Source organism: Cyprinodon tularosa, unplaced genomic scaffold, assembly GCF_016077235.1.
Source record: "Cyprinodon tularosa strain WSP-4 unplaced genomic scaffold, ASM1607723v1 ctg499, whole genome shotgun sequence".
In the NCBI taxonomy this organism is placed as follows: domain Eukaryota; kingdom Metazoa; phylum Chordata; class Actinopteri; order Cyprinodontiformes; family Cyprinodontidae; genus Cyprinodon; species Cyprinodon tularosa.
The window spans coordinates 83,026-109,962 of record NW_024039228.1 but is presented as its reverse complement, the minus strand read 5'-3'; the positions used below and the strand labels follow the sequence as shown (position 1 = coordinate 109,962).

Below are 26,937 nucleotides of genomic sequence, written 5' to 3'. Positions count from 1 at the left end.
TCTCTCTCTCTCTCTCTCTGCCCCCTCCCTCCTGGTTCAGTCTGAGTTTCTCAGATTCCCGTATAGAGGCTAGACGCACTTCCTTCCCCGAACAGCAGCACTTTCTGTTTTACTTTTTATTTTCTCACTCTGTTTGCCCTCTGTGTGTGATTACATCTGTCTTCTTTGTCTCCTCCCTCTCGGATGGTATGTCAATAATGCTGACTTTATAGGTTCACACCTAAAAACATAATGTCAAGGAAATAGTCACCATTACTGGCCCCATCCACTGTTTATGCTGCACACATCACAAATGGGTACTTATTTAACACTGGCTTTACATGCAAAAAAGCTAAATAAAACATGTTATAGGATCGTTTAATAACGTTTTTTCTTGCAGCACTTGGCCATAACCATATGCATTGTTTTATGTATATATACACTCACCGGCCACTTTATTAGGTACACCTGTCCAACTGCTTGTTAACAGTTAATTTCTAAGCAGCCAATCACATGGCGGCAACTCAGTGCATTTAGGCATGTAGACATGGTCAAGACAGTATCCTGCAGTTCAAACCGAGCATCAGTATGGGGAAGAAAGGTGATTTGAGTGACTTTGAACGTGGCATGATTGTTGGTGCCAGAAGGGCTGATCTGAGTATTTCAGAAACTGCTGATCTACTGGGATTTTCACGCACAACCATCTCTAGGGTTTACAGAGAATGGTCCGAAAAAGAAAAAACATCCAGTGAGCGGCAGTTCTGTGGGTGGAAATGCCTTGTTGATGCCAGAGGTCAGAGGAGAATGGCCAGACTGGTTCGAGCTGATAGAAGGGCAACAGTGACTCAAATAACCACCCGTTACAACCAAGGTGGGCAGAAGAGCATCTCTGAACGCACAGTATGTCGAACTTTGAGGCAGATGGGCTACAGCAGCAGAAGACCACACCGGGTGCCACTCCTTTCAGCTAAGAACAGGAAACTGAGGCTACAATTTGCACAAGCTCATCGAAATTGGACAATAGACGATTGGAAAAACGTTGCCTGGTCTGATGAGTCTCCATTTCTGCTGCGACATTCGGATGGTAGGGTCAGAATTTGGCATCTAAAACATGAAAGCATGGATCCATCCTGCCTTGTATCAACGGTTCAGGCTGGTGGTGGTGGTGGTGTCATGGTGTGGGGAATATTAATATTTTCTTGGCACTCTTTGGGCCCCTTGGTACCAATTGAGCATCGTTGCAACGCCACAGCCTACCTGAGTATTGTTGCTGACCATGTCCATCCCTTTATGACCACAATGTACCCAACTTCTGATGGCTACTTTCAGCAGGATAATGCGCCATGTCATAAAGCTGGAATCATCTCAGACTGGTTTCTTGAACATGACAATGAGTTCACTGTACTCAAATGGCCTCCACAGTCACCAGATCTCAATCCAATAGAGCATCTTTGGGATGTGGTGGAATGGGAGATTCGCATCATGGATGTGCAGCCGACAAATCTGCGGCAACTGTGTGATGCCATCATGTCAATATGGACCAAACTCCCTGAGGAATGCTTCCAGCACCTTGTTGAATCTATGCCACCAAGAATTGAGGCAGTTCTGAAGGCAAAAGGGGGTCCAACCCATTACTAGCATGGGGTACCTAATAAAGTGGCCGGTGAGTGTATATATATATATATATATATATATATATATATATATATATATAAACAATAGCTTGCATTTACCATCTCTACATTTCATTCTTTACATACGATTACACACCTAATGTCATTATGTCACAGAATGTGTGTCCCTTTTTGGACATGAACTCAGTGGAGTCATAAAGGACAGCCAGATTTTGTTGGCTATGTTTAAAAGAATACACAGAAAAAACAAGACAGTTGAAATAGAGCTCCATCTGAGAAGAACACAGCAGTTTTTCTGTTAACATCACTGGCGCCTGTATACCTAAAACCAACATTAAGGAATTCATCCTGTTCTGTTATTTGCTGTTTACTACAGTGAAATCTAAAAGTAGGTTAGTTCTTCATAAACACCATTTCAAATTAGAAGTTTTGATGTTGGTATTATGTAAAAGTCTTCCATACTCCTGGGTGGGAGACCTGCTGAGCAGGCCCTTAGTTGCTCTACTCTTAGAGCCAGCTTTGCAGGTGAGAAGAAAATTAATTAGTCTATTAAGCCGCTGCTTTCTCTGTCCCTAACGATTTAGCAATTCTTAAAATATCAGAGTATGCTGAATGCATCTCTAATTCATCACATGCTGATATATTCACATGTCCTAAAGGTATAGTGGAGGATGTTCTTTTTCTGGTTGGATTATTAAAATAATTTGTCCTCCTAATTGTCAATCATTCTGGTGATATGTTTACATAAGGCCGTCCTACGTGCTCATCCTCATTTTCGCTTACCGGGGGTGAGTCTGACATTGTGGAAAAATAGCCCATCTTCTTTTGGAAAGTAAGCTTGTATGAGCGATGCATACAGAAGCTTTTAAACAGGGTGTGCATGAGGAGAAACAGGCTTGGCATGCTCCCGCACGTGTATAAAATCCTCCATTTTACCTTAACATATTTAAAGATCAGTATAAATAGAGGCTAAACTTTTACAATAGGTGGTAATATCAGGCCCAGTCCAAGGCTCTAGGCTCAACGAAGCCTGCTAGCAATCACAACACTAATGACCAGTGGTAAGGATGTTTAAATCATGCTGCAGCCTCCTGAACAACTTCTTTCCCATCAGGTCACATTAGATTCAATTCACACTTCAGTCTAGTGTCTGTGTGACCAAAGATGGGCTGAGATGGAAACTAAATATTTATCTAAATGTGCAATAATTTCATAAGGTTTTGGATGCTACATCATCTAAAATAAGAAACAGAAGAACCACTTGAGCACAGAGTTCAAAGGTCATCTTCCTTGATGCATCACATACGTTAAATTTAATTCAGTTTAACTGGAACAACCAGCTGTTGATAAGAATTTGGAAATTTTACATTTTTAAAGATGTCGCTTATAAACACCATTGGCTGCAAAACAGATCCGTTGCATAATGCTACCGCCCCCATGCTTCACAGTCAGTACAAAATTCCGGTTGAAAGCCACACCTCGACTGGCATGAAGATTTTTCGTTTCACTCTGCCTAAAAATCCAAATTTTGGTGTCGTCTGATGTGCAATGTTCCACCAGAGGACATTCAGTTGGAACTTAAAGGGAAGCTGCAAGTTCCCATTGAGCTCAAAGATGTTGATTTTTGGATCTATCAGTTTGGCGTGATGTCAAACTGATGTCAGTGTGACTATTTTTTTTTCAAGAAGCTTTCAATTAAGGATTTTTCTTTGTTCCTTAAGAAGTCCTTACAGAAATACTTCACGGGGTGTGGCCATGGCAGGAAACTAAGTTACATAAAGCAAACCAAAAATTCCAACTATTGATACTTACAAAAGGCCTGCAACCTAATCAGAGACATTTCTAAAAATGATTAAAGATTAAAGATAACCTCTTAATAACTTTTATTGAAGCCCTGTTAGAATTTCTATTTCCAGTCAGTTAAGCTTTGCCTAGAACCGCACAGTTTAACTTAACAGGAAATATTTGTTAGCTTACATAAAATTTTATTCTAAAGTTTTTACCTTTAAAACTAGAAAGTATTGATGTGTATGTATAATATTTTACAGAAACCTTTAAAGAAAAAAAGAAACTCCAGGATGCACAGATGGTCCATGTGATGAAGTCATTTATTCCTCTAAAAATAATCTGTGACCTATATTCTATGCTTGATACATAATCTGAAACACTTTTTGTTTCCTTGGCCGGAAAAACAAGGGCAGCTTAATCATCTTGTTCCGATAACCTGCTTTTTTTGTCTTTAGTAATGATAGAGCTGCCCTCACAATAAAGTGACGGCATTTGCGGACACTTTCACAGCTTAAATGAGAAGAGAATGGATGCTCAAGCAGAAACACCAATACTCAATTAGTAATCTGAGACGAGGATGTATGAAATCGTAGACTATAAATATTCCTCTTTGCCCAGAGCCATAAAAGCTCAGCTTCCAGGAAACCTGAGGTCATCTCAGCAAAGGAATGCCGTCTCATCAGCTGATCTCGTCCATTTCCCAAGTGTTTTGACTGGCATGGTGGTAACATAACAAAAGAGTATTCTCAAACAAAAGATTTACATAAGCTACATGTGAGCGCAGCTGCAGCTGCATGTGATGCACGACTGTCCTGTGCAGCTGGGCTTCCTGCGGGACTCTCAGAAGGGGTGCTCAGACACGAATATAATCAGCCTGATGATGGAGCTGCCTCGGAAGTTGATGACGTTGTTGACCGTGACCATCTCCAAGTCAAGCACCACCTTCTTGGGCCCTTTAATCGGTCGCGTCAGGACGAGGGTGGCGCTCACATTACTGGTTTGCTGAAAGAGGAAAATAATGAGTGACAAAGAGAGGAGGAATGTTAGGAATGGTGAACGGGAATCCAAAGTCAGGCAACTTTGGTTTACATATTACAGTACATAACATGGTTTGCACTTTACATTTAATAGGATTTGTAACCTTTACAGTCCAAAAAGCCATTCTTTGACTTTGAGTCCAGCTAATAAAACTTGTTTGAAGCCGCAAACATAACATGACTGTATTTTTTTTTTATATAACTTATATTTAATAAATATCTTCCACAGGAGATTTGCCCTTCTTAAATAACCAATGTGCCATTTAAAAATGTTGGTTTCAAAAGGAAGGGAAAAAATTGTAAAAACAGAATAAATACTGTATATTTAAATGGGTTGCTGAAATCCGCCAAGAATTATCTATCAAATCGAAAACTGCATTTTACCTGCTTATAAAAGATAAAGAAATACATTTCTGTTGTATTTAGAGTCAGTTTATTTTTGGAAATTTAATGCAAATAAATTACATCATTTTAAAGAATTCACTGGCTCTTCATCATTTTGAGTGTCTGCAGAGCCACAAATTGCAAACCCCTGAGGTAGGAGTAATGATATATAAAGGTTTTTAGTAGTGATGTGCAATGAAACAACATGTAAAGCTTTGAGGATCTGCTAGAAAACTAAAATGTTAAAAAAAAAAGCAAAAAGGAAAAAAAAGCCTGAAAAGTCCTGAGAGAAACAATATGAGACTGAGGTGCAGATTTACCTCATTTTAGAACAACAACGCTTTAAGTACAGCCACAGCTATAATGGAAAAGCTAAGTCAAAGATTTCACATCTTAGAATAGTGAATCTTTAGATGGAAATCCAACTGAAGATTTGTAGCAAGTCTTAAAAGTAAGGAGAATAGGGAGAAGAAAAATCAGTGCTAGATGTCCAAATCTCATGAAGGCATTTCACAGAAACACCAAAAATTTCATAAACATTGGGTGACAGTGGTGTCGGATGCAGGAGTTTGCTCTGCAATTGGAGGGTTGTTGGTTCTGGACCCAGCTCCAGTTTTTAATTGTCTTTCCTTGGGAAAAACACTGATGGTCAGAGGGTGGCTGGGTAAAGCAGCCTCTCTTCTGTCAGTGAGTCTCAGGTAGCTTTTCTACCTTACTGACTTTAGTCAAGTCTCACTTGAAAAAGTGCTATGAACGGACAGTTTATCATAAAATGTCAATTTGAGGGAGACCAAATACAAAAAACAGCTATTCAGATATTTTATCAACAAAAACATCTTTAAATGCATGAATCTTTTTAATTCAGCTTTAACTTTAGGCACAATTAAGGTTTTTGTCAAACCTAGTTATTGTTATATAAGGAGTATTTTTTCGTTATCAAGTTCTGCAAACTACAAAACAAGGAGAAGGTCCAAGAGAGGGGAAAGCTTAGTGCTTATTCCTCCATCTACTGGTGACAAGCTGCAAGCATCACTTAGGTGCTGGAAGCACAGATTAAAGCACAACTATGGAGAGGTTAAGCTATGATCTTGTTATACCATTTCATTGTTTTATCAGTGTTAAATTTCAAACGTAAATCATATTAAAGATGGATAGAAGCAGATAGAAAGAGTTTAGCCAGTGTCTTATTGGTAAAACAGAATAATGTGGGTAAAATTGAGGTAAACAGTTAGGGAGAACAGATTTGTTTTCAGCCACAAAAACCTTTTTTTTTTTTTTCTGGAAACATTTTTTCTCCAATGACTATGAAACCTAAAATATTCAAGGGTCAATAAAGTGTAGCTCTAACAATCATCCAGCAGTCAGACTACCAAGGATACCCTGAGTGTTGTCTATGAGTGGAATTAAACTAATCATGCTTTTTACGTCTATACGTCTTCTGTTAGTATAAAATGTTTTTGGACTGTTTTATTTAATCCAGGTCTGCTTTCTTCAACCTTTTTCCTTCAGAAAATAGCAGCAGCAGCAACTTCTTTACTTCAAAGTGGCTGAACCAAATTAATGAGGGTGTTTAAATTAAGCCATTTTTAGATCGTATAGAATTTACCACACTTCATGCACAACATATGAAGCACAAACATTAAGATAATTCTTAAATTTGTTAAATAAAATAAAAAAAATAAGGTACTGCAATTTCAGTATCAGCTACTAGATCAGGGTCTCTACAGCCATGAGGGGCTTTTTGGCACTTTTAAAGTGTTAAATGTTTTTGTTTTATCTTTTGCTCTTTGCGTCAATAAAAAAAAAGAACACTCTCCCCACTTTGGCCCCCTTGTAACAGCCACTGATATTGTGGCTTTTGTTGCAATTGATCATTTGATACTGTAGAGAACTGCAGGCAGATCTGGCTAACATAAAAGTGCTTTTAATCCTATGGTTAGAGTATCTTGGATACAATCGTGATACCAGTCACAATATCGACTCACATTTGAGCTGTAGATTTTGCTATTACTTCTTCCTCTTGTATGGTTAAATTTTCTTAAATCAATGGCCAAGTTTAGCTACTTTTTTAAGCAGCAAATTTCCTGCTATTACTGCTTTTTTTTTAGATTTATAGTAATATCCATTACTGTAAAAACATCCACAGTTTTTTACTGATTATTTATTCTTAAGAAACATAGTATTTATATTGTAAAAAGACAGTATGTTATTTTCCTAACTCTGTCACCGATTCTGTTAATTTAAGATCCATGTTGTGTGACCACTTTTGCTATAACCTTTTGCTGCTGCTCTAACATCACAATTTCCCCATTGTGGAACAATAAATGGATTTTCTATTCTATTATATCTTATATTGTACTTTGTGTACCCTGGCTGCAGCCCAGTGATCACTGGATATAAGGACAAACGATTTTGATTAATCAAGATAAAACCACAGTTCTTTTTGATAGATTAGTTTTAGCATCTTTAAGATCCATTTTGATGCAGAGCACCTTCACTTATACAAGACAAGTAAATTAATAGCAGTATTTTGGATTCACCCTACACCACTAAGCTGTCATTTGCATTTTCACACCTTTCAGTAGTTAAAACAGCTTTGCCTGCAAATTTCTTCTAACTTTATGTTCACATCGTTTGTGTTTTCTTTTCCTTCATAAAGGTATGAAAGAGGATTTTTTTTTTTTTTTCAGAAATTAGGTGTCCAGATTGGTTTAAAATGACTTAATTGATGGATGGCATTCTTGGAAAGAAAACCCAAAGAAAATTTAAACCCAAAGAAAATTTAAACTCAAAGAAAATTTAAATCCAAAGAAAATTTAAATCAATAAACTCCTCGACTGCCTGCTGTCGAAAGTGGATTGGCTACTTGTTTGTCAATCAAAAATGTTGTGGACGTGCCCCCAGTATGTTCTTTACATAAGCTCCAAGAGTAATTCATACGCTGTTTTCCACCATTACACCGAAGCTCGAAGAAGTACGCTACTTGTTTGCTGCTGAGGTTTTTTTTTTGTTTTTTTTTACTAGTTGTTCACTCTTTTGTGGAGCATCAATAATCGATAATAATTAAAGCATAAATAATCCTAAAAAAAACTAACAGGAAAAGCATGCTGGTCAAGATTCTCATTCATCCCATTCTTAGTCTTTTCTTTTACTGAATGGAAAAGAAAGCCTTTTTTCTATCTAGTTGAAAAGAGAAGAGAAAATGGGAGAGAACAGAGCAGCTGTTCTGTCAGATCCGCATACCCTGTCAGACCAACATACCCATAGTCAATCCCCGTTTATCCCTTTAGTTTGTATGAAAAACAAACTTTAAATTACCTCAACTGGCGTGTATCCGTTTAGTCATGTACAAAAAAAAAACAATTTGATTACTTACCTTTAAGTGTTTTTTGAAGCATATGGCGATCTGACCTTAAATTGTTATTTTGTACATGACTAAAGGGATACACATCTGTCAAGGTAGTTTAAAGTGTATTTTTCATACAAAACTAAATGGATAAACGGGAGTAGTATAAGCATATGCAAATTGGACATCTTGCTATTGCCTATTGACTGTGGGTCTGCTGGTCTGACAGAACACCGGCTAAGTGTGCGTTTAGGAGATTCTTTAGAGAGATGGCGTGCCCTAAAGGAGCAAAAGGGTCTGAAAAGGGATGCTTTGGTTGCAAAACTTCTGCTGGACAGGTAAATTATGTTTAATTCTGTAGTAAGAACTTAATTTTTTTAAATTATGAAACATGTACAGTCAAAATAAAACTTGCAGGGATAACTCTGGCAGACACCTCTACTTATGGAGATTTCCTGTTGACTGGGTGCAACCTGGCACTTTGCTGCCTTTCTAGGTGAAATACAGAATTACTGGTGAAGGTGTTTCCAGCGTAGAGAACTTTTGCGAAGGGGGCACTGATGCATGCGTACAATAAAAAAAATACACAAACAGCCGTTGGACATATCTTCCATCATAGAAACTTCTTTCCTGCCTTTAATGCAGGCCAGCTGATTCTGACAGCCTTTTCCTCATCATGATTTATATTAATGGACCCTGAGTGCTTACCCTCATGTAAAACTCTCGTCCAGTGTTGCCCGACTTTATCTGAAAGATGTAGAAGGCACCGGGGTAACGCGTGGTGGCCTGCATCTGGAAGATGTCCGCAGGGACAGTGCGCCCCGACGACAGATCCATGTGTCGGTACAGAATGGTGAACGCCAAGCCTCTGCAGGCAGGGTTCTCAGCTGAACACATGCACTGACTGCAGATGACAGGGCAAAAGAGCAGAAAGAGGGAAAAAAATTTAAATAGAACAAAAAGTTCTACAAAAACAAAGCAGTTTAAAACTTTCAAACTGAGTAATGATGGAATAACTCACTCATCACTGACAGTGATGTAAGGAGGCGGACACTGTAAAGGATCCAGGCATGTAAAGCCTCCCTGGAAATTGAAACACACTTGTTCTTGTTCTGTCGTGCAGTTGTTGGTACCACTCTCACATTCGTTGACGTCTTTGAAAACAAGAACACAACAATAAAAGTAAGTAAAACTTCCACGGGACACGAAATTACAAGAAGCATTAGAGCGATTAGTTTGCGGCAAACTTCACCTTCACAGCTCCTGCTGTCCTCATATAAATAATATCCAGGTGGACAGATGCAGGAGAAAGAGCCGGGGGTGTTTACACATCTGTACTGGCACAGAAACTCAGAAAAACTGCACTCATCCAGGTCTAAAAGAAAAAAAGATATAATTCAAACTAATTTGAAAACTCATCTCACACAAAGGGCTCTGGAGGCGGCAGCTTTGAAGCATCCCTAAGAATCTTAGATCTTTTTGTTTTGGTTCAACTTCATCAATATTTTTTTTCGGTTATATTCAACAATCACCTGATTAGTAGACAGGGTCCATCTGCATATAATATAAATCCAGCCTTCCTGTGAAGGCCTCAGGCGCTGGGAGAAGTGTATAAATCATGGAAACAGCCTAGAGAGACATTTTTTTTCTTTGTAGTAACCCAAAGCATTGACAGGTTTGGCTCCAGGGTTTCATTCCTGACATTTAATCCTCTCTTGTCTAGAAAACATCACAACAGGACTTTTCTGTTGTGAGGAAAAGTGCTGATTTCTAGCACACAGCAGTCTAGCTGCAAACCTCTCTTTCCTTCTGTGCAGACTCAATTTAAGCCTTATCCTGCTACATAAAGGGCTAAAGTGACAACATTGATGCATTACTCTCATTACATGTAACAAAACCAAATAATATTGCCTCTGGGATTAGAAAATTGTTTTATTTTTTACATTGTAATCAATACAATCTGGCCTTGGTGGATAAGTGAAAGGAAGAAAACATGCTTTGTCAGTTTTGCAAACAGACATTTTTAAGTCTCCTTACCTAGCAGCATTAAGCTTGTGGTGGATAGGCATAGTTTTGATCATGTGGTGTCAGCAGTGATTTGTAAGATCACCTGTTTTGCTCACTTGGTGAGTTTAAGTGAGTGGGTGATGGGGGATGACTATTTTTTGCTTACCGATTTAAGCTTTGGATGTTTTTTTGTTCTCTTGTGCGCTTGATCACGGCTCAAACCTGTGGATTTATTAATTTTTTTTCTTGAACGCTGCAGTGCATGTTTTGAAGATCAATAAAATAAAAGGATCTAAACTGCATCTTGGACTGAACTTTTGAGCGCGTCAACAAGGATTCCCCTAATCAGCCACTCAGCGACTCAGTTGTTTTATGTGTCGCCAATAAAGGTTGTTATTCACTCAGCAAGACGTGTTTTTTTATTTGCTATGACAGCCACTAGAAGAAAAGCACCATCATTTTATTTTTGGGCAAAACCCTTTTCTAGCAGAATTTCTGACAACAGTTGTGTAATTGGTCCAAAATTCCTTCCTTAAAGGGATCTGTTATGTAACGGATAGTGTGAGGATCAGCTGGAAGTTTGGGGACATTTGTATAATAATTTCTCCTCTTCCATTCTGTGTCTGTTGTGTTTTCTTTTACAGCTGTGATGTAAGCTTCAGGGAATGTGAAAATAAATGAGCTTCAAGCAAAGTTAATAACCTAAAGAAAAACAAACTCTCTTCTTGTTCTTGCCACCTCAAGAAGAATAAATGTTCGATTCTTATGGAGTATGCAACAAGCTTTAATGCCCAATGCTTTGTATAATGGAAAAACTAATGTGCTTTACCCAAAAAAAGACTAGAAACTAGAGCAGAGATCAGGCTTTCCCAGGACACCATGCTGAACATAAAGATGGAGCTAAGGTTTAAAACATAAAAACACCCAAATTACATGAGCTGTCCCTATTTCAATGTGAAAAATCAGATTGAAATAGTGTTTGTTTATTGTAAAAAAAAAAAAAAAATAAGACAGAGCTAACTGGGAATTATAATATAATATAAACTGAGCAGAATTTAAATGTTTCACTCTTTAAATAGTAAATATCTTTACCAATACAGGTTGTGCCGTCAGATGCGAGCTCGAATCCTTCATCACAGTTGCACATAAAAGAGCCGTAGGTGTTGAAACAGCCGTGGGAGCAAGGCTCTTCTTCACATTCGTCCACATCTAAAGAACAAAGGGGAAAGAAAGAATATTAAAGCACTGAAATAATCATACGACCGAGTTCCACAATCTGAGCCAAGAGAGATACCACTGATGAAACAAAGCTCTGCAAGTCAACCCTGGTTTACTGACCCTGAATACGGAATAATTAAAAAGCTAACAATAAGATCATAAATAAAGCAGCTCTAGTACTAAACAACTTATCAGATGTTTGTTATCACCTGTCTAATAATCTCCTAAACCTGTATTGCACTAAATGGTCTATGAATAGCAATACTGACCCAATTCATCCTGGGGAGATGAATGTTTAAATAAATAAGCTGTAGTTATTTTGTGGTTTTAAAAATGCATTAAAAAAATATACAGTTATGAACCTCAATAAAAATTGAGGGAAAAGAAGGGGGGAAAAAAAGGAAAAGATGTATTATAATAGTATTATTAAAAAAAGTGGGATTAATAGTTTGGTTACGATCATCACAGATTTATCTCACTCCTTCTCTTACTTTACAGTTACACAGTGCACCTACCATCCATAATAACCACTGAAAATGCGCATTGAATATGGGCGTCCATCTTTACCACTTGAAAAAATATATGATCAATGTTGAAAGTGGGAATGAATCTCACTTCTACATATTGCCCAATTCTTTAGTTTTGTTAAGAAACACATTAATTGTTATTTCTGTGAGAAGGAAAGGTTTGCTTCTACTTGGACATCCTGTTTGACTGATAGGCGGTGATTTGTTGGTCTTTTCTCTAATCAGAAAAATTCTTAGAATAAGTTATTGGGTGACAGGCCTAAGCAAAATGTGATTTAAATCTGAAAGATTTTATCAAATAGATATAAAGAAGACTGCAAGTTTTTGTTTCCAATCTTTTAACATATCTATCTTGACTTCAGAGACACATTTTGCCTTTTAATGTGAGTTTCAAGATACAAATACAACATGTGTTCAAAATGCTTGGATTCTGTGTTCTGATTGAAGTATACTTCAGGATCCTCCAAAAGAAATAAATAAAAATAATAATACAAGCTTTACAAGTTTGTAAATCAACTTCTTTGCTCTGACTGTCTAAATTCACCTACCCTGACAGGTCCGACCGTCCGAGTTCAGGAGGAAGCCGGGATTGCATGAACAGGAGTAAGAGCCGGGGACGTTGGCGCACAGTTGTTGGCAGTAACCGTAACGGCATTCATCAATATCTGTTTCCAAGGAGAGAGGAAATCTGGTTACAGAAAATTAAACATCTTCAGCTTAAATATGCAGCTGCTTTGATTCACATGACAGGCAGATGGCGCTGCTCCCCTACAAGAACACTGACGCCAATAATACTTTCTGGGTAAGAAGTTTATTCAGATGTGATTAAAATAAATAGAGAATCATGAAAACTAACTGGGTGCATACTGAATGGATATGCATGCATGTTGCCCATAACATCTGGGCATCCCTGTTATCTGACAACACTGATGTTTTTTGCTGAATGTTCAAATACTTGGTTTTATTCCTTTTAAAGCACATCAAGAGGGGAATATTTGACCTAAACTCCAACAACTGTAGTTTGAGCAATGTTTTCTTTTTTTATTCAAATAAATCAGCAAAAGCAGTTCTCTCACCCTGACACTGTCCGGCTAGGAGCCAGTAGCCTTCTGTGCAGGAGCAGGTGTAACCACCGGCTGTGTTGATGCAGACCTGCGTGGGGTTGCAGTGATGGGAGTTCGTCTCGCATTCGTCGATGTCTGAAATAGACAATAGGTGGAATAAAATTACTGTTGGAAATAAAAGATTTTCAAACAATGAGAAAGAAACACTAAAGAAGTTTGAAAATTACTTTATGAACAATTGAAGCTCAACATTTCAGAGCAAAGGCAAATATTCCCACACATATTTATGTATTAAACTCATCAAATGCCAAAATATATTGAATATTTAAAATGTTCAATGGGTGTGAATACTTTCTTGCCATTGCACCAACATAAAAGGCCATATATGCAGAGGGGATGACTAATAGTGGTGATGACCTGTGGATTAGTGCAGCTTCTACAGAGTTACCATGGAGAAGTTGCACTGGATGCGTCTGGATGAGTTTGCATTTGTGCTTTTTACATTATCAAGGTCTTCATAGCTTGGGATATTGTTTAATAACCTTCTTGTGTTCAACCTTTCACTATTTTAAACCTGACAAGCCCGGTGAACCTTGGTCTTAATGGGGGTATTTATTCACCAATTTAAAATAAAATAGGCTGCAGTAGAGCTGGTAAATACAACAGTATTATTATAGATAGCAACAGACAGCTGGTTAATAGCAACAGCAAATGCAGCAGATAGATTTTTCTATAATTTCAGTAACTTGGATCAAGCAACAAGCAGCATTCTGGGGGATGGAGCGAGAGGAAAGCACATAGCCTCTCGAACTTTTAATATTTGCGTTTAAATAGGGTTACAACTAAGCCATTAATAAAAACATCTTATGGATGATCTGTTAAGAATATGGGCATCATTTAAACATCCTATCCTTCCCGAGTAAAGCTGCTGACCTTATCCATCCCTTCATGACCACAGAGTCCAATGCCTTTTTATGTTTTCTCACAACAGAATAAAGCTCCAAGTCACAGGGTCATATCTACTGATTTCTGGACACAGTACTGTTAATGTACTCAAGTAAATCTCCATCCAATAAAGCAACATAAGTATGTGGTAGAACAGGAGATTAACATAACAGACATCCAGCCAACAAATCCGCAGCGTTGTTGTGATGATTACAGATCAATAAGGTCAGTGATCTAACAGCATGCTGACTCTATGGCATGACCAATAAGGTCAGCTGTAGAGGCCAAAGAGAGTCCAACCCAGCAAGATTCATAAACATAACAAAATTCTCTATGGGGCTGAAACAATTAATCAGAATAATCGATAATTGAAATAATTGTCAACTAAATCAGTAATTGAATAATCCTTAACTGGATTATAGAGACTAAATCAGGCATCCCCAAACTCGGTCCTCGAGGGCCGCTGTCCTGCAGGTTTTAAGGGTTTCCCTGCTTAGCACAGCTGATTATCATGAATGCAGTAGAGCAGAAGTCTGTTAATCAGCTTTCAATTAAAATCAGCTGTGCTGGAGCAAGGAAATCTCTAAAACCTGCAGGACAGTGGCCCTCGAGGAGCGAGTTTGGGGATGCCTGCAATCATGACTTTAGTTGACAGAGCAACCCACTGAGAGCAGTAATTATAACAAAATAAAAAAAAAATAAAAAGAAAGAAAAAAAAAAAAACTATAAACATTTTGCATAAAACATTATTTAAGATAAAAAAATGTTTTTAAAAAAATCTGTCAATACGCTCTATCCAGAACTCCCCAAGTGGAAAGGTTTTGGTTTTACCTAGTTTTTTTTAATAAAAAAACCTTCTTTAAGGAAGCTTTGGCTATCCAATTATTAATCGATTAATTGAAAATATGATCAACGGATTAATCGATTTGGAAATAGTGCATAACTGTGGAATGGAGAAAAAGCAAATATAGAGAAGTAGGGCTGCAACTAACGACTAACAAGTCAATCTCCTGAAATACCAAAACAATACATTGAATTTTTGATAAATATACATATACATTTTACTATATTCCAAACATGCTACAGTTTCCTACCGATATTAAAAAAAAACAACAACCTTGCTTTAATATTAATCAATATTCTGATAGAGAACCGCGTTATCAGTAGCTGTAGAGGTTCTACATGAGCAGGACATTTGACCCATGAATTCCATCCCAGATGATTATTGTGGTGTATGTCGTTCATTGTTCAGCAGATCAGGTGAGATTTATTTATTTATTTTTACTTTTAGGGGCTTTCTCTGGGGAAAGGGCCCTTTTTTGTTCTTTTGAAAGCTGTTCAGTAATTTGCCACGTCTGCTTTCCTCCCTTTCAAATTCTGCTGTCACAGTATAAGACTTAAACCTAAACACCCACAAGCCCTGCCTTTCCCATGCCATCATGGAGATTGTATCAGCAATCTCCCTTTAAAAAAAATCTACCAGCTTTCAACACCTTGTGTTGAGAAAACGCTTTCTCAAACACTTAATATTTGAATGAGGAATTTTCTTACAATGCTTTCTGCTCAAGTTAAGATAAGCAATCTTAATCCCCCGACGCCCCTGGAGCGGCTCACACAATGAATTATAACAGGCACATTTCCTTATGAGGATATGGATCATTTCTAAAAGATTCAGCCTCTGTTTGAGGTTCTCAGACTGTGAAGTCACCTATCTATAGGAAGCCAGCATTGAAAATGGGTGGGTGCCTTTCTTGTTGTGTTTGGACAGGCTGTTTTTATAGGCGATAAGTGGGGCGATTGCCCTTTCTGCCTGCTTGGGTCACTGACACCATCCGCAGAGGAGGGAGGGAGGTGATGGAGGACAAGGGCGTTGGGCTAAGAGCTACTGGCCTGCAGCACCTGCGAGCAGTTAGACTGAAGCCTTCATGTGCATAGCATGTGTAGTCATCATCCACACAGCACCTGCAAGAGCGTTTCAGATCACCTCCTTATATAGACCCTGTTTTCATGGGCTGTTCACAAGCTCTGGGCTAGCTGCTGACAACTGGAGCAAGCTGCAGACGAGTCATGCCAAAAAGGATTAGCTTGAAAGGCCTGAAGATCAGTCACATATAGAAAAGAAGAAAATGCCCTCAGGGTGAAAATATTTCAGTTTGTGTTAAAAGAGAGTGAATATTAATCCTCTGTGTCTGTAAGACTACACAAAGGAAGCTTCTCCTTCTGCCCGGAGATACTAATTAATACTAAAACTACTTTGAAAGTATTCACAGTTAAATGGACAGAGAAATATTGTGTCTCCTATTTTTTAGTTAGTCACTTGTCTTATTCTTTCTCAAAATAAAAAAAGAAAATAGTCTTCAAAAGAGTGAATGCTAATTACTACTGTGCATAAAACCCCAAAGTCAGGTCTGCTGAGAAAATATGATAGAAGATTAAATAAAGACACAAAGCTCTGACTTTCAACCTTGGATTAAATATGTCTCCATCTTTGACAGTGATTTAAGCCACATAATCTGATTTCTGCAGCTGTGGCTCAGGGAGGAAAAGCTTTATGTGCACTTCTGTAAATTACCCCAAAGGCACACAGAGGTATAAAGAGGAATAAGCAGGAAATTACTTGTAGTATTGTAAGGACATGTGCAAACTAACTTTACAACTATAATGGGTGCAAATACAATACATGCTATTGGGTATCAAAAAAAATTTCAGCCATCGTTTTCAAACTTTCATGCTGCAGCAAACGGCATTAATGTTTTGCGGAGAAACGAACAAACATTGCTATAATATATATATAAAGAAAAAACAATGTTTAGAACGGTATCTGTACTTTTATCAAATATTTCAGAAAAGATGTTGATAAAAACAAAGCACCCAAAAAAAAAACTAAAGTAAATGATTAGTGAAAGGGCTAGGCTTTCTGTGTGTCAGTACCATACGGATGTCCATTTTTTATTTTTTTATATTTTGTTTGGAGTATATTTAAGGTTCAAAAAGACTGAAACATTAATTTATCCCTGCTGCCACTGCTCTTTGGAATAAGTGATGCACATTTTCAGTGTTATTCATTTATTGAGTGATTGTTGTTCCCAAATTTCCCCACAGTGACGATAAAGACTTCTTAAATCCTCAAATCTTTGAGAGGCTGAAATTCTTGTTTTCTTATTCAACATAAACCTCAGTTAGAGAATAGCTAAAGCCGCTCATGTAGTGTCCATCAACAAATAGGACCCAATAGATTAAGGAGGCCTTCAAAGTTCATGTACACGGAGAACCCAAACTTTGATAAATATTGTGTTTTTATAAAGAGGTCAAGTATTGATCTTCTATTTCAGACAAACTACTACAAGCCCAACAGGAGACTATGTTTTGCAAATGTATACCTACTGCATTAAATTAATCACATTTTTGGTCACAAACATAACCTTCAAGGCATTATAGTGCAGAAAATAGCTGCATCAGGAAAAACCAACACAGCAGATATAAATTTTAAAGTTAAAGGTTTTCATTTAAAAAATAGCCTTCGTGCTCTTTAGCCATTTCTCCAAAAATGATCTGGCTATCCATGTAAAACGACAGATTAGGTTAGGAGAGGGTTAATCCACAACAGGGATTCACAGCTCAGGTGGGAGAATCTGTAGATGCAATGTTTAGCTGTGAACCTAACAAACATTGAAGGAATCCATTACTGCCATGAGCCACGTAGGGAACACAGTAAACACATCTAAGAGTTCATCTATAGATTTTATAGTTTTATTTGTTTTATGTTTGAATCTGTATTTTTGTCTTTTATTTTCACTCTGCTCAACACTTCAATTCCGTTTATTTATATGGGGCCAATTCACAACACATATCTCAAGGCAGTTCAACAGATCATACAGTCAAATTGATTCAAAGTTTTCTATCTAGCTGATTGCATCAACTCATTCGGATGCAGTCCCTTACACTAAACATGAATGTAGCGACAGTGGAGAGGAAAAACTCCCTTTAAACAGGAAGAAACCTCCAGAAGAACCAGGCTCAGTGTGAGCGGCATCTGCTTAGGCCGACTGGGGTTCAAGGAGACAGAAGCAGAGATACAAAAAGCAACTGTAAAAGTCCTGTCCAGGAAACACACAGCCAGGCAGACGAGCACTGAGCCAACTCCCATGTCAGAGGATGAAGAGAGAACATTTAGCCAGTCACTGTCAAAGAAACAGGACTACACTGGAAAAACAGGCTGATCTCCAACATCTATAAACAAAGGTGTTGATGGCACTTCAGTCTTGTTTTTAAGAGCTCTACAAATAAAGTTGGATTGGATTTTGGATTGGATAGATGAAACTTCCTTGTAGGGTGAAAATTATTTAAAATCCACACACCACCCAAAAGAAACACTATTCATAAGGGGATACATGTGGGTGGGTGTATCATGTTGTGGCAAAAATTATGGCAGTTTGCATTAGAACAAAAAATGGGATGCACATGCACACAGGATTAATGCTATTATCCTATTGTCATCTTGTGCTTTTTGTCCTTTTAAGTGTTCTTTTGCATAATATGATTTTTGATCTAACTACTAATTATCAAAAGTAGCTTTTTCTTTTTTTGTACTTAAACTTGGCCATTAGAGCTGGTTCTAAACCTGACCTAGAGATGGATTTAGATTAAAATGTTTTTAAAGAAATGCCTGATCAAAATCTACAACTTAATTCAATTGAAAATTCTGTAGACAGATGTTGATATTTACAAATGCTCTCTATCAAGTTTGACTGAGCATGAATCATGCAGCAAAGTAAATTATTTAATTAGCAAACTTACAGTTGCAACTTATACTTGCAATTAAATCCAGTCAGAAGTACCCCTTCCCTTCATTTCACAATTATACTCTCTTTATGTGTATAAACATCAAAACCAAATCCTAAAGACATGAATAGAGTTAGGAATAAATATTAAGACATGAGGAGAGGAGAAGAAACAAAGGAAAGAAAAGAAAAAAATCTAAGAAACAAAAGATGAATTGTTCCATAGAGGGGATATTTGGCCAGGGGGATCCAAGCAGCATAAAGGCACACTCAGATTAAATGAAATGTGCAACAATTTGATTGATGTAAGTGACATTCTGGCTGTAACGCAATAAAAATGTGTGGGGGAAAATATATATATGAACAGTTGCACTGTAATAATATGACCGTTTAGTTAGAAAAAATACAGAATACAGATGAGAGAAGACCATATCCTTAATAGGTTCCATTATTCTCCTGGAGGGCAGAACCATTAGTGAAACTCCTAGAAGACTGGGCCTTCTAAGCTAAAGACAAAGCTGTGTTTTTGCATAAGGTTCAGACAGGAAATCACAAAGTGTGTGTAATTTCTGCCCCACAGCATCATCAATCAGCAGCTGATGACATCAGCACACACATGCAAACCTTCAGGAGTGTGTTAACCTAATGAGTGTCCCCCACAGAGTCGTGCTTGTTCCCCGCCCCTGTTCTGGGTGCAGATTTGGTGGAACATGACCTCACTTCTGGCCCTCTGGTAGAGTGGTTTACCCAAACAAGGTTGTGAGCCGATTCCCTGGCAAGCCGTCTCAAAGTCAAAGACAAACAGTCCATATTTGTGCATGAGCTCAGCTCGAACGCTCTCTTTTAGAAGAAAAAAAAAAGTGCAGTCTATGTATATATTTCCAGCTCATTGCAGGGTTGTGGTCGATTTATTCTAAATGACAGAAAAAAACAGTCCCAGTGCTCTCTAAGAAGACTACTTTCAACAGCTTGCTTTGACTTGTATACTGCAGAGTAAAATTAAACCATACAAGGTCTAAAAAGTTTGTTTTTATTTGATTAGCAGTGATTAAATATGTCGCAATGTTTCTATTCTTGCTAACAGCTCTTTCCATCTTTATTCTTTCATAATCTAATTTTAAAAGGTATGTAAGCAGTTTCTGAAGACTTAAATACATTTCCTGATTTCTTCAGTTCATCTTAGCCTGTTGCAGGATTGGGCGTCTTACTATGATGTCATCTTTGCAGGAAGCAGTGATGTAAAATTTAAATAACTGCTTTATCTTCTGCGAAAGCAGTTTCAATAGCACAAGTTCAGAAGTTCTACTTATTCATGACTGTTTTTATGATTGCCTTTTATCCTAATCTAGATACTTTCAGGAGTGAATTTAAAAAGTGCTTTTGGTGTCATTTCGACCTGCTGTTAAATGCCTTGCCCAGGGGAACTTTCTCAAAAGGGAAGCCGGATTGAATCAACGGGTTTTGAATCAGTAGATGATAGATACACACCAAATTTTCCGGTTTTACTGTATTTCTTAGCTCTGTGGCTTTAGAAAGAACTACAGTGAGTTTCAAGAAACCAGTCAGCTTGTAATCTAGTTTATAATACCAGAGAAAGCTCCTACTTTCTCAGAGGATTTTTAAATGTTTATTTTATATCTAAGCACTTTAATTTTCTTCTTCTAGAAGGCAGACACATTTTAGTTGAATGAGTGTTTTAGAAGCTTTTAGAAGCTAGAACCGGCTAACAGACAACAGATTGGCTGCTTGGTTTTCTTTTTATTCCAGTATAAATGGAATAATAATAAAAACCCCATCAAAAACACCCAGTGTCATCATGTACTGTAAGTAATGGCCTCCTTCTGGACGTCCACCAGGCTCAGGATTTGTAACATGGGAGGAACTTTGGATTCCAAACTAAACCCTGGACAGATTTAAAATGCATCTCATAATCTTTCTTCTTCCAGCTGAGGATCGTTATAAAGCAGACGATTGTGCAATGAAGATCTCTTCTTGTGTTTTGTTTTTTTTTTCCTCTTTAGTTCACCTTAATGATTTCATTAACATGCCTAAGCAAAGTATTAGATAACAATTTTAACTAAACACTACTACGTTAGTGACTTGTTCAAATAAGCAAAAGATCAATTAGCCATTTCAGTCAGTGATGAGCAGTTCATTCCTTTCATTAAAATTATTTTTTCAATGATTTATTTAGTTCATCTAACTACATGCTCTGCTCCTCAACATTTAAAATAGCCAAACATCAAGGCTTTAGTGAACTTAAGTATTCTAATCCAACTTTTCAGGTTATCTAACGGCCTTATTTTGAGGTTTTGGCAACAAGACATGAGTCAGCTCAGATGGAATAAGGAAGAAAACGTCTTTGAATATTAAATGTGGATACTAAAAAAAAATTTTTTTTTTAAATAAAGGAAAATTTCCACTAATCCTTTCTGTCTTTATTGTTTATCCTCAGACATTAAAAAACAGGGTATAACAAAACATTTTTATAAATTTTCCTTTCCTATTTTCCTTTTTTCCTTCCCTTTATAAGAATCTTAGTTTTGTAATGTTTTATATGAATATGAGAAGCTTATGTTCAGGATACACATTAAAAACTAGCTCTTGAATATAAAGCAGTGAGAGTTCAAGCATCCCTGTATATGAAGTATCTAATCTTCAAACTAAGTTTTCAGTTTCTTGTTATGTCTGCAGGAAGATATTTTCTTTTCCTCCACACACAATGGATCGCTGAGGGAGTCAAAGCCTTCAAGGCTGAATAATTGCACAGCCTTCCTATTCTGTTCTGCTTTTTTAATGAATGCAGCTAAAGACATTTATTTAATTTGATATTTGCTTAAGATTTTAACCCTGACTTAGTATTTTTTTTTGCAAGGTTTGTATTTTTTCCTTTAATGACTTATACACTATAGACACTAGGTTAGCGAACGTGCAGTTTGCAAATCTACAGCAACTGGGGTAAAATATTCTAAATTATGAACACCAACATTTATACAAACATTATTTACTTTCCTGATTTATTAATATAGCAGAGAGGACAATAAGTCATAAATCAAACTACAAAAACTTAAAAGGCAAGGCAACAAGAACTCACAATAGAATAAAAACTATATTTTTATCTTGGGGTTTTTATCACGAGCCGACAGGAGACGCACAATTTAAAGAGCAAATGACATTTTAAAAGCATGATTAAAGGTTTGTATTAAGGATTTTTAATATTTATTTTGTTTTTGTAGAATTACATGAGTAAAAAACATATAGATATTTGTGAAGGACTATTAAGAACCTCTTAAACATCTGTAAAACTTGTATTCAGGACGTGACATCACATAACGTACTCAGATCTGGCTGACACACCTGACTGAATGGAAAGTTGTTCTTTAACACCACAGCTGAGACTGGACTTTTTTAACACAAATGTGAAAATGTGTTCAAGAGAGAGTCACTTTGCACATGTAAGCATTCATACCTGGTAACCAAAAGGGAGAGGTCAATTAAAGAATGTAAAGCACGACTAAACTCCTTGAAGAAGGAAAGGGAATATGTAGTAAAAAAACAAAAAAACATGAAGAGGAGTAATGAGGCAAAAATCAAAAATGAAATAAAAAGCAAATGATTGGAAACATAAGTCACTGTTTAGGAGAAAACTAAAAGAAATCAGCAGAAGTTTGAAGTTCAAAACCAAACAAGTGCCGCTAAAGAGCAAAAAAAGATTTAATGAAAGCATTAATAGGAATTTGGATTAATTGCTAAAACAATAAATTTATTAAATTCCTACTAATGACGTTGGAAAACCCACCAAAAAGTCCAAAGCACCAATTAAATCTGAAAAAATTCAACTACATGATGCAATTTTTATTATTGTTGTTTATGATAGCTGTGACATGCAGTCACAGACATAAAGTTACCTAAAAAGACAAAGAAATTGTAAATATTTCATATATTCTATAAAATATATACATTTTTATACATTAGATTTGATTTTGTGACTTTTATTAGTATCATAACCACACAATATCTCAACATTGCATCAGCTCAACTATTGCTAACTATTTTCCCACCATTTTCTGAGTTTTTCACCTGAAATATACCTCATGTTTGGCCATTCAAAACTGTTAGAGGCAGAGTATACTACTGGCAATCAGATGGTCAATGAATGAAACTTGATATCCTGTCAAATGTTGCATCCTTGCAGTCCTTTGTGATTGAAAAGGTGAAAACTAACATTTTAGATGCGTCACTCCTTCCATCAGCCCAAAGCAGCCAAGGTTTCAAGATGATTATGCATCTGTTCACTGAGCAAAGCATTATATTTTTGGGAAATAAAATCCACTTACTGCACCAGAAACGGTTCAATAAGTGGATTGTTGTTGTTGAAGTTATGGCAGAAATTAAAAGTTGGCATCTTTATGAGACTGTTGGAATTTGCCCGATAAGAAACGTTATTTATAATATTCCTATAATATAAGATAATATTCCACTTGACCTGAGATCTGCAGGAGGGGTGGTTCACAAAAAACTGTCAAAAAAGCTCATCTACTGTAAAACATTTGCTGTCGTCTCTCAGAGGTTGTACCAGAAAGTCAATCATCTTACTTAAAAAAAAAAATGTTTTCCTTCTTTTATAAATCCTTGGACATTTAATTGACCTGCCTGCTCAGTACTTTTTACCTACTAAACTTAGATAAAAGCTGTTGTCTGTTACTCACCGTTACAGGTGCCATCTGTGGCAGGAGCATACCCCAAGGTGCACAACACACGGTTTGTCAATATGGGGTAACTTGGCTCCACAGGTCTCGCAGGCGCCGGAACAAAGGTGTCTGGGCTCCTATCAGGGAGGCTAGGTCGACTCTGCTCAGGTGGGACGGGTCCCGCAGGTCTAAAAGGCCGTTCGTAAAATTCCCTTGAGAGGCACTGATAACCTCCGATCTGGTTGACGCAGAGCATCTCTCCTTGGCAAGGTTGTGACCAGCTGCATTCGTTGACATCTGGAACGCAGAGAGGAGGTAATGTTGAGGACATTCATGTAGCTAGAACGTCTGTAAGATGGTGGCCAATAGAGTTTAGCAGAAATATTGGCTACCTTTGAATTTTTGATGTTAAACTCAGATGTTTCTTAATCAGGCATAAAAAACGTATATTTTATCACTCTGTAAAATGTATAAATTATCACTCTAAGAAATCCCGTTCAAAGAGATGTAACTCTGGAGGAGCTACAGGCAGAATATCAACAGATGTGTTAAGAGAAAAACATTGTTAAAAGAATTTAGGAGACAGAGAGAGATAAAAAAAAAAAAGAAAAAAAAAAAAGAAAATCCCTGCAAACATTGGATTTCAATAACCTGACAAACCAAACTTCTTTTTCCTCGAGAAGTGTTTTTAGCTCAGATATTTCTCATTTACTGAGAAGCACACACGTCCTAACGTTCTATTACAGCTGTGAAGTGGAGCAGCCTCTTGAGCAGAGGTGGGTAGAGCACCCAAAAACTGTACTTAAGACCAGCATATGTCAGTTTTTTTTTTTTTTACTCAAGTACAAAGTAGACAAAAAGTAGTCAAGTATTCAAAATCCAACTCAAGGAACAAAGCATTAGGTAATCGACATCTTATTTCATGTTTAGAAATAATGCTGACTTTATGTAAAATTTCTGGCATTTTAAAATCTAAATTTCACTTCAAAAATAAATTACTTGATTACAAAGATATATTTTTCAACAGAAAATGTATAATAATCAATTCTTACTGTGATTAATGTGTTTATATTGGAGCGAGGTTTACTCCATATTCAGCTGATTTCTATAAAGCTAAAAAAAAAAAAAAAAAAGTAGCCAGAAAGTTTTACCCAAGTGGGAATAGTGATACTTCACAAGAACATTACTCAAGTAAAACGAGTACGGTACAGTAAAACTACTCCAAAAATGAACTTTCTTTACTTAAAAATATTACTTAAGTTAATGTAACTGAGTGAATCTTTCCAGCTGCTACTCATCTATGGTCACGAGCCAGACATCTGTGGTGTCGTACAGCAGCTGTCAGCAATAGACTGGCAGAAAACAGTTGACAAGATTAGTGGTAAAAATTTTCCTTCCACCGGTGACATCTAAATCAGCCCCCAGAGGAGCAGGGCTGCAGGGATCATATCCGACCCCATCCACCCATCCTACAGACTGCTTGACCAACTTCCTTCTGGAAGAAGACTGTGCAGAATCCAAGCCAAGATGTCTTGGCTCAATTTGGTTTATTTCCTGACTCTGATCCAACTTGGTTCTTTGATGTTAGTTATAGTAAAGCATTTTTTAAACCACATATACCACTAATGTACAGTGATGCTCTGTGGTGGCAGCACCATGCTCTGGGGACCAGTTTGTTCAGCATAGAAATGAAAACAGATAACAACTGATTGGAGGAGAATAAGTGTGCAGGGGGAGCTCCTAAAGACCTCTTATGACTCTTTTGTGGCATCTGCCATCTTCTATGGAGCTGTCTGTTAGTGCAGTGGCTTATCTGTAACTGAGAGAAAGCGGCTGGATAAGCTGATCAGAAAGGCCAGCTCTGTGATTGGATGCCCTCTGGACTCGGTGCAGGAGGTGCGAAACAAAAAGATCCTAACTAAATTAACATCTCTGTTAGGCAATGTTTCCCATCCCATGCATGAAGCTGCTGCAGAACAGGAGAGCTCCTTCAGTGACAGTGATGCCCCCTAAATGCACCAGGGAACGTTGTCACAGATCCTTCCTCCCAGCAGCTGTAAGACTCTATAACCATCACTGTTCCCAACAACCTAAATAAGTTGCAACATTGATGCTGATTTTGCACAGTTTCTACCTTAGTCAGTTAAATAACATGCTGCTGTCATTACGCACATCTCTAATGTTGCTGCTATTTTCAAGTAACCATTACTTTAAAAATGCCCATAGCTGCATATTGGTTATTTTATTTTCCGGGTGCACAATTTTATATTGTTAAAACACTTAAAAGGACAGTATTTTATTGTTTACATTTTAACTCCTTACTAGTGTGTTATTCTTATATACTTTTCTAAGGTCCACATTTCTGTGACAAGTTTTCTATAATCTTTTTGCTGCTGTCAACACCAGAATTTTTCCCATTGTGGGACAATAAAGGCATTTTCTATTCTATTCTATTCTAAACTTAAACTAGGAGAATAAATTCAAACAGCCAAAGCTAAAAATGCAACGGTTAAAATTAAAGCCTGTTTACATTATCTTAGAGTGGTCTAGTCAAAGTAAACCTTAAATCAAACCATAAATCTGCAGTTAAACATTCAAATCTCTATCCACTCTGAGATTAAACTGTTTTGCATAGAATGAACAACACATATCAGACTCTAGATGTGGAAACTTTGTAGATAATCCAAATGATCCACAGCTGCAACTTCAGCAAAGGGTTGGAAATATAAAATAAGTCCTACCTGAGCATTGCTGTAAATTGCTGTCATACTCAAAGCCGCGTGGGCAGCCCTGAGAAGAGATAGTGATGGGAGCTTGAGTGTCTGACAGAATGGGATCCCTACAAAGCAAGGTGTAGTGTTACCTGTCCATCTGCAGACTGGATGCAAAGCAGAGCAAATACCAAAGCAGCGAACAATCTGCAAAGAGGGAACTTTATTGTTGTGAAGTTTTGAGGAGGCCAGCTGCCTGAGGACATGGGAGCTCGACACACGCATAGCCTGTGGATACAGAGAGCAGAGAAACGCATCAGGCCGTTACGCAAAAAACATTTCATCTCGATTAGAAATAAAACGTGACATACTAACCTCGCACGAGAACAAACCCTGAGAGCGCGCATTGTTAGACGGTTCCAGCTCAACTCCCGGTTAGAGGAAACGTTTAGGCGACCCGTGAACCCGAATCCCTGCGGGACTCTCTCCTCTCTCCTCCAACTTTGCGCCCTTACGCAAAAGCCGACACCATGTTTTCATTAACCGCTGGGTGATCGAGCTGAAGCTTCGGCACATTGACCAACTCCTGCGGGAATTCCTTCAGTCGGTAAAAAAAAAATAAAAATATATAAGGAAAACGTCCCGTTTTCTACTCGGATCGCTGTGCAGATTATTTAGCAGTGCAGATGTGGCGGCCCCCTCTGAGAGCTTTCAGCAACAGCTGGATCCAATCAGGAGATCCAGCCCCTCTGGTGGGAGCGCAGAGACACTCACCCAGGCAGCCACTGCGATGCTGTCCGGGAGCCGACAGACAGAAAGCAGCAC

The 26,937-nt window shown here is 37.6% G+C and overlaps 1 protein-coding gene across 1 annotated transcript; it reads right to left on the bottom strand.

Moving 5' to 3' along the window:
- Nucleotides 1–3,700: 3,700 nt before the first annotated feature.
- fbln5 (fibulin 5) lies at nucleotides 3,701–26,937 on the bottom strand. The gene is made up of 11 exons (XM_038302740.1): nucleotides 26,488–26,937; nucleotides 26,265–26,400; nucleotides 26,143–26,191; nucleotides 23,420–23,698; nucleotides 12,997–13,119; nucleotides 12,469–12,585; nucleotides 11,268–11,384; nucleotides 9,421–9,543; nucleotides 9,190–9,322; nucleotides 8,877–9,072; nucleotides 3,701–4,403 (listed from the first exon to the last, which is right to left on the bottom strand). Exons 1-11 carry the CDS (start codon nucleotides 26,517–26,519, stop codon nucleotides 4,242–4,244), a joined length of 1,467 nt encoding a protein of 488 aa, XP_038158668.1. The 5' UTR covers nucleotides 26,520–26,937; the 3' UTR covers nucleotides 3,701–4,241.